This window comes from Nanorana parkeri, unplaced genomic scaffold (assembly GCF_000935625.1).
Source record: "Nanorana parkeri isolate BGI_ZX_2015 unplaced genomic scaffold, ASM93562v1 scaffold713, whole genome shotgun sequence".
Lineage (NCBI taxonomy): Eukaryota > Metazoa > Chordata > Amphibia > Anura > Dicroglossidae > Nanorana > Nanorana parkeri.
In genome coordinates, this window is record NW_017306981.1 from 612577 (window position 1) to 621065 (window position 8489).

The 8489-nt window shown below is 40.5% G+C and overlaps 1 protein-coding gene across 5 annotated transcripts in view; it reads left to right on the plus strand.

Moving 5' to 3' along the window:
* FGFR2 (fibroblast growth factor receptor 2) overlaps nt 1–8489 on the plus strand; it is a 60474-nt gene that overhangs the window by 5056 nt on the left and 46929 nt on the right. For 4 of the 5 annotated variants that reach the window (XM_018563959.1, XM_018563960.1, XM_018563961.1 and 1 more), the window contains exons 2-4: nt 3968–4234; nt 4644–4724; nt 6065–6234. In XM_018563959.1, the coding sequence (XP_018419461.1) occupies nt 3968–4234; nt 4644–4724; nt 6065–6234 (518 nt within the window). The remainder of the gene's footprint in view (nt 1–3967; nt 4235–4643; nt 4725–6064; nt 6235–8489) is intronic. The other variant, XM_018563962.1, reaches the window with a different exon arrangement.

Sequence of the window (8489 nt, forward strand, 5' to 3'; positions counted from 1 at the left end):
ATATATATATATATATATAGAAGAGTATGGAAGTCTTCAAGAAAATGAGAAAATAGAAACCAGAAGCTGAAAGAATCCAAGTGTTTCTTTGTATTTTTACCTTCCTTATAAATGAGTGCAGTCACGGCTACCGGTCACACAGACTTGGCACAGGGTTCCCATGTTTACAGCATAGAACTGACCATGCGCAGTCTATGTCTTTTAGAGGGGTTTGGGCTTTCTACTTTGGTGTTCATTTTTACTCCACTGTAAGAAAAATTTAGCTTTTAAACACTTAATGAAATGCACATTGCAGTTCAGCTTTTACACTCATGTAGGCCACGTTTCCCAGCATGCTTTGTAAGCCAAATGAACAGACCGTGCTAGCATTTGCATTGGTCTGCCCTTTCGTAAAGCCAATTGTAAAATAACCTGTTATTCTAAAGAGTTCTTAAGTTATCCCTTGCAATTGTCCCTTTTCCAAAGCTTATAAAATTGAATATTGTGTACAGAATATAAATAGCAGGGAGGTGCTGGCAAATACAGAGTTATTCTGGTGCTGTCCTCCAAGAACAGCTGCCATGCAGACACCTTAGTTGTAAAATGACCTAGTGTCAAAGTCATGAACACAAATACAAATAAAATAAAGAAATGACTTATTGGATGTGGGTTCAATCTGCTTGTATAGTAGAATGCCAAAACAAATGTGTTCTTTCCCTAGGCTTCTCAAATCAGCCTTCTTCCCAGATCATGCTTACTATCCATAGTTAGATGTCCAGTCATTTAACAGTCACTGCATTGACTTTGTGGCCACAGAATGTCCATTCTAAACTCAGCAATGTGTTTCTGTGTACGATTAGCAATGTTTTTCTGCGTAAATAAGAAAAACTATCCAGTATACTGGGAGCTATAATATATTTTATTCTGCAATCCTTCCAAACCTGTTTTCTGCCTGGTTGGTGCAAACAAATCAGTCACATGTTGCTTTATCTTTAAGTTGAATGTAAAAGTGTTTGTGCTGCCCATATGAGATTTTATCTCTCAGGTCACAAATATTACAATTAGATTGGATAATCTTCTACCATCTTCTTTATATTTACCAACCACCTTATAGCGATTGGGGCTTACCTAAAAAAATTATTTAACTTCTATTAATTCAAGTAGGCCTTTGAACTTCATAATAGGTAAATATACCATAAATATACCAATATACCATTGGTAAAGATTGTAAAAGCAAGTTGTAACTTGTGGCCAGCTTTGTCTCATGAACAGAGGGTACACTAACCCATACAGGCCCTGCTGTGGGCACAAAAGCAAGTTGGAGATATAAGCTATGATTCTTTACCATGACAGGTGCTAGCTGGATCATGTCGGAGACAGGGACATGTTTCTTTAGACCAAGCTTTCTCCAAACTTTTTACACTGAGTAACCTTTGAAATAACTTCATGTTCTCAGGGAACCCCTGGTAATTATTACTATCGCTAATAGCTCATGGCACTTAGTGTGATCAGAAAGTTTAGAAATAATAATAAAAGAATATAGAATGTGACATCGCGTTTTTCTCTGTTTAAACTGAATTTGAAATGTCACCGTCCTGTGGAGGCCATGTAACGTTTGTGCCTGAACTTGCAAATGGGGGCTGTGGATTGATGGAGACACAAGACCTAGCCCTGTTTAAACACCCTTATGTAAACATTGTCATACTGTATAGCTGGCTTCTCGCTGTGCATTCAGAGCAGGCCAGCCATGACCAAGTACAGAGTGTACAGGTATTTTCCTTGTCTTGGGATGCACCCTTGATTCTTAGCTGAGCTCCTAAAAAGTAACGACCGTGATGATCTTATTAAATGGAACCTATAGTGAGAAAAAAAGGACTACCATTGCTGGCTACATTTTGGAAATACTGGTTTCCTAGCTGCTGTAGCCCCGGGCGCCAATAACTCTGGTTACGCCGCTGCCTTTGGCTTTAGTACTTTGTAGGTCCCTGACGAGGAACAAGGCTGCAGATTAGAAGTCAGAGTGTAATCCTAACTGCTAATCTGCTTTCCTGTTCCATGTATATTAAGTAGCTAGTATTAAAGCCACTGGATCAACATGACAAGTAAGGTTGCCGTCTATTCTGGAGAAAAAAATAACTACCTACTGATCTCTTCCCTGTTAAAAATATTGCCCAGGTTGGTAAAATACCAGCCAGCTGAAAACCTCACAGCCAAGTCATTATCCTTTAAGATGAAGAGGCCAGAAATGGTAGTCTTCATATAATGTTTCAGGTTTCCTTTAACCATATCGTCTCATCAGAGAGGTGTTTTTCATTGCTATGGTATATGGTGTGTACTTAAACTGGCTACAAAAAGCACAGACCATAATGAATTGGGATTTGTTCAGTAAAGCAGTATAAAGACCAATGATGATGTAACAACTAATCATATATTAGTAGACCAGCAAAAAACAAAACCCGATTGGTAAATGGTTGCTGCACGTTTTTTGCTTTCCCGAATAACCTTAAAATACAATAAAAAACAAGGTGGTTTAGCGGGCCAGTGATGATTATTTGAACCTGCAAGGCCTTTTTACACAAGCCCGGGGCCTCAAACCATGAACATATTCCCAGTGCTAGTTTCAGATTTTGATGGTATAACAGTGTGTCACTTTTTACAAAAATAACATTTTACAGGACTTGGAGCCGCAGCACAGTAAAAATGTTAAGTATGAGAAAATTGCACTTGTAAACATCCCTTCATCCTTGAAAAAAAAAAAGAAGCCCGAGATTCTATACATAACTTGCTCCTCTGTAGATTCATTTTCTAGTCTGTCAAGGAAAAAACATGGCAGATGTATGTATGATTTGTCACTCTCTATAAAACTTTATTTTATATTTACTCTTTTCCTCTGTTAGAAGGTGCAAGCTTCACACTCGCCTCTGTCTCCTTCTATGGGCATGCATGCAAATTGGGAGCACAATTCTCTGCTACTGAATTCTACAATATAGGGAACTTCTCTTGTGTCAGCTGGAGTTAATAAAAAAAAAAATTTGAAAGCCTGCAGTTCCTGGCTACAAAGGGTTAATGTGAAAGCGAGAGCGGTAAGGGAAAACCATATCAGCTCACAAATATGCAGCATTGTATAGCTGTAGCGAAGGCATGCTCATGAAAGCTGCAGTCAATTTAATTTGGAACCCAAAGATGATACATCCCAGGTTCTCATTACATTGCCCATATAACCAAACCAGATGGTACTTTAACTAACGTGCTTAGCAGGAGGCAGGAGCAGCAGAACTGATAACTGCGGTGATGTAATGCTTGTCTTTTACATGTTCAGAGCATTTGTTGATAATGACAAAATATCTATTGGTTACACACTCTCCAACCAAGGTTTTTGTTTTTTTTAGCTTTACAGTGATCCAAACATGGAGGGTTTGTTCTATTTTGACCAACCAGAATGAAAGCTTGAGCGGCAGAATGCACTGGGTTTGAATAGTCATATTAATGGTCATTGTGCCACATAGTGCATTTGTGATAGAATTCCCTCTTGCTGTAAGTGCTGTATTCAGACCTGTACAAATGTTAAAGGATTGCAGCCGAATATGACAATAAAGAGGTCAACTGATGACAAGTGCTTCCAAAACCACTACTCAATAGATTGCCCACAGAGGAATATTGACAGTGACCATTGGATAAACTCTAAAATGTCAGTCTGCCCATGCATGGGCATCTTCAGACCAACATTTGCAGAAAGCGAAATAATTCTAGGCTGAGGTACTAAGTACATGTTGATTGGTTAAAAGTATTGTATCCTAACCTAAGCTCTTGGTGTTGCTTTCACTGTAATGCATGATGTGTTTAACCTCACTAATATTTCTGCATAGCTTGTATATCAGCAAGTCAGGTCTTTACTGCTTGTTGAGAATGGATTTGCTATGGGTGCTTTACTGACATTTGGTGTCTTTCCTTTTTTGTCCTGCCGCTTCCCCTCTATCCTTCCACGCAGAACCTCCAACCAAATACCAAATCTCTCAGCCAGACGTTTTAACGATTACTCCCGGCAAGCCTCTTGATCTGCGCTGTCCATACAACGATGCTTCCCTGGTGACTTGGACTAAGGATGGGGTGAAATTAGAATCCGGCAATAGGACGGTGATTGTCATGAACTACTTGCTGATAAACGAGACTCTCCTCAGGGATTCAGGGCTGTATGCCTGCTTAGCTCATAAAGGCACCCAGAGCAATACTCATTTCTTCCTTGTGAATGTCACAGGTGAGTGACTGACTGGAGAATGGAAGTGTAACCTATCAGACCATAATGCACCGTGTGTCATCATCATTGTGTTGCAAACAATGGGCTGTATCCAACAATTTGTCTTTTGAAAGCTGCCTGGAGGCATAAAAAAGAGCCCTCCGGTGTCAATTTATGCCAGGAGTCGAGTATAGATTCATAAGCCATTTAGAATTTGTTCTGGCAAACACCACAGCTTGATAGGATATCCCAGAAATCTCTCTGGAAGCCTTGACGGTTTTCAGAGCATAGAAATGATTGCTTAGTTTTTTCTCTGATAGTTTTTGGATTATTTTTTAGTAGTTTTTCTGCATTAGAACATTGCTCTTTTTTTACCTGGTATGGTTTCTGTGATCATAGACATTTATTGCATCATGCATATTTCTTTCAGAAGCGAATTCTTCTGGAGATGACGAAGATGACAGTGACAATGATGTCTCAGAGAACATCATTAATGACAACAACAATATAAGTAAGTAGGCCACCTGTGACCCCCAGGATGTAAATTTGAATTTCTATAATGTTATTAAATCTACAGCTCCACATTTAGGTAGGAATTAAAGTGTATGCAACGTGATTGTGACAAAAATACATACATTGTATATGTAGTTCACTTTAATTCTGTTAATGACTTAATTTTAGTTAAGTACACTCTAAAGCAGTGGTTCTCAACCTGTGGGTCGGGACCCCCTCGGGGGTCGAATGACAATTTGCCAGGGGTCGTCTAGTGGCCCCCGGCTGCCGGGAGAGAGACACTTTCTCCCGGAAAGGTCAGGACCTTTCTCTGCTTTGTTTGTTTTTTTAAATCGGGGACCGCCGCAAGTCAGAAAAAAAAACCCACCATAGGAATGCATAGCTAGATTCCTATTGGCTATTTCACTTTGAAAAAGCCAATAGCAAACTAGCTATTGCACCCGCCCTCTGATGCGGCCAATCAGCAGAGGGGGACCTGAAGTTCTCCATCATGTCCCCTTCTAGTGATTGACAGCAGCAGAGGGCGGGTGCAATATGTATGTATTCAAGCAAAAAAATATGTAAAACACACTTCTAGCTATGCATTCCATTTTCCCGGTCCGCAGCTGCAGAGATCGGGAAATGTCTGTGCCTGTGATTTGGCGCTCTCAGCTTCCTGGTGGGCTCGGCACGTGGAGCTGCGAACTCGCCCGAGCCCATCCCCATCAGTGACAGTACTGCGGAGTATGTACCTCATACGTTATATAGCCACACACTTTAAATCCAATTTTTCTAGTTCCAGCTGCAGAGCCCGGTCCTGTCTTTGCCTATACTCTAAAGGGACCCATTGGGTATATCAGAAAAGTCATTGCTATCATGTCTGATTTGCATGGCCTTACAAACTATCTTTAAGAGAACTTGTAGTGTTATAAATAATATGGCTGATTGAAAATATAAACTCTTAAACAGATGTTGGATATAAACACCACTTGGATATAAATATAAGCTTCAATTGTGGAGCAAGGGTTGCTAGGTGTAAGGTATAGTCCAACCAACAAGGTACAAATAAATTGCTAACAATGACCCCCCCAATCTGTTCCTTAATGAGCATAGAGGTTTGACTAGAAAATATAGAGAGTACATCACAATAGTATGATTTAATATGGTTTTAGCTTTAGACTCTCATGCAATCCATAGCAAATATCGCACTGCATGTACTCTTTCTACAGATCTAGTGAAATGAAAATACAAATAATTAATAAATATATTGATCTGCCTAATGTTAATTATTTCATTACCTCTGACATTATGAAGCCTGGCTAAGGTACCACTTTCATTTATACCTTTCTCTGCTTTCAGGGGCTCCATACTGGACAAACCCAAAGAAGATGGAGAAGAAACTTCATGCTGTCCCAGCTGCTAACACAGTAAAGTTACATTGTCCAGCTGGTGGAAACCCCATCCCTACCATGAGGTGGCTAAAAAACAAAAAGGAATTCAAGCAAGAGCATCGGATTGGTGGTTATAAGGTAAGAGGAACACATCAACGTCTGTTATTTTATCACCATGATCCCCTGAACTTGGGACTCAATTTTGTTGTGAACTCAGATTGTTAAGCTGTTTTATGTAACATATTGGACAGGTTAGATCAACTCTGATATTCTTTGAGTTTACACTATTAGTTTCCAAATTTCTATTTCTCCTGGAGAGCCTTTAAGTTCCTATAGTTTAGCAAAGGTTTTCTTCAATGCCTCTCCCCCATCAGCACGCACTTGCCTTTTCTTCTCTACTCTGTGGTCTGTTAAACTGTTGGAAACAAAGACTATATACTGCACTTTGGAAATGGATGAGCATGTCACTTGGTCCCCTTCCTCCCATATGACAGTGCTTTAGCTATGTGATTAGAGCAGCACTGTCTCATCAGATGTGGGATAAGTGTCCTTGGCCCGGTTGTGACTTGGAGCTTTGCCCTGTATAGTTTCTTCTTTTGAAAATACTAGTTCCCTGGCTGACATGCTGATTAGCTGGCTTCAGTACTTTTTAAATCACCTGACTAATAAGTATACAGATCAGGAGTTATGACTTTCCTGATCTGTATGCATATCCTGGGTCAGTGATTTCAAAATTATTGAGGCTGGAGACAGCCAGGAAAGGCTTCAAATATATGTTTTCACACACTGTTGGTATTTCCCGCTCTACACCAACATTCAGATCACGCTTTGTACATACACACGATACAATTTTCTTTAGTATGATTTCTATTCTGAGAACACTGAGGTTTGGAAGTGCTTAAGTGTAGCACACAGCATTACAGCATACCTATTCTACAAGTAATACATTGGGAAGCTGGTTAGGCAAATAGGTCATAGCAGTTACTAGTCCATTGACCTTTTACCCCAATTACTCCTTGTTTGAAGAGCAATTTACAGACATACCCTTAGATGCAGCTGCTGAGTTTCAGCTATGCAGAAATAAGAGATTTGTTTTTCAAAACACATATGTCAATGTAATAAATTGTTAAATGCTACTAATCTAAGAGGGTGACGGGCAAATGAAAGGGCAATTTAGAGGTGAATTGCTATTCTGGTAATACATTTTCCATGATATTGAGATACCTGAATAAAGCTTCGTTGTGTAGAGATAATAAAAGGCACCAGGTGCATGCTTGTTATCGTACCAAAACAGCAATTAACATGTGCAATTACTCTCAATAGCATTAGAAGCTGGAGATATGATGTGTATGTTTGGGTGTATCGCAACCTTGTCCTGCCATAATATTACTACAGTAGAGTAGTTAGGAGTAAATATTTTGCGCCATATCTTTTTTTCTAATGCTAGCCATTACGTCACGCTAGATGAAAACGGTTTTCAAGGTACAATCAATGCTGTAGTCACAATACCATGAGTGGCACTTCCTATTCACGTGCTGTTTTAATGCCCAGGAAGTGTTAAAGACTTTACATGTTTTGTTGTTTTGGTAATCAGGATGTTCCAATGGCTTAAAATCCTAAAGTTGCACAGGTTCCCATGACTAGGGACTGTTCCCAATAATAATTTTAAATGCCAGCTCATCAGTCTGGGATAAACTTTGATCAGACAATGAAAGACATATTTTTTGACCTTGACCAGGTTTTTAACTGGCAGAACCATAGTATTTGAAAGAAAAAAAAAAATCACTTTAGCGATTATTTCTTACTTACTGTCTGAGAACATGTATGCAGATTCGAAGTTATGACTTCACTCTGACTTTACATGTTGCATGCTTGTGTCAGGTCAGTGACTGGGAAAATGTGGAAGTCACAGACAGTCATCAGCTTCCCTGTATTTCTTTTTATACAGATTTCCTTCAGATGTGTCACCGAGAGCAGGGCCGTAGATAATTTTTTTCCCTGGGGGGGGGGGGGGGGGGGGACTGTGCGGAGTCTCAGGTGGCCTGGTGGGGTCTCAGGTGGGCTGTGCGAAGTTTTAGCTGGGCTGTGCAAAGTCTCAGGTGGCCTGGTAGGATCTCTGGTTAGCTGTGCAAAGTTTTAGGTGGTCTGTGTGGTGTCTCAGGTGGGCTGTGTGGTGTCTCGGGTAGGTTGTGTGGTGTCTCAGGTAGGTTGTGTGGAGTCTCTGGTGGGGTCTCTGGTGGGCTGTGCGAAATTTTAGGTGGGCTGTGCGGAGTCTCAGGTGGCTTGGTGGGGGTCTCTGGTGGGCTGTGCAAAGTTTTAGGTGGGCTGTGCAGAGTCTCAGGTGGGCTGTGCAGAGTCTCTGGTGGCCTGGTGGGGTCTCTGCTGGGCTGTGC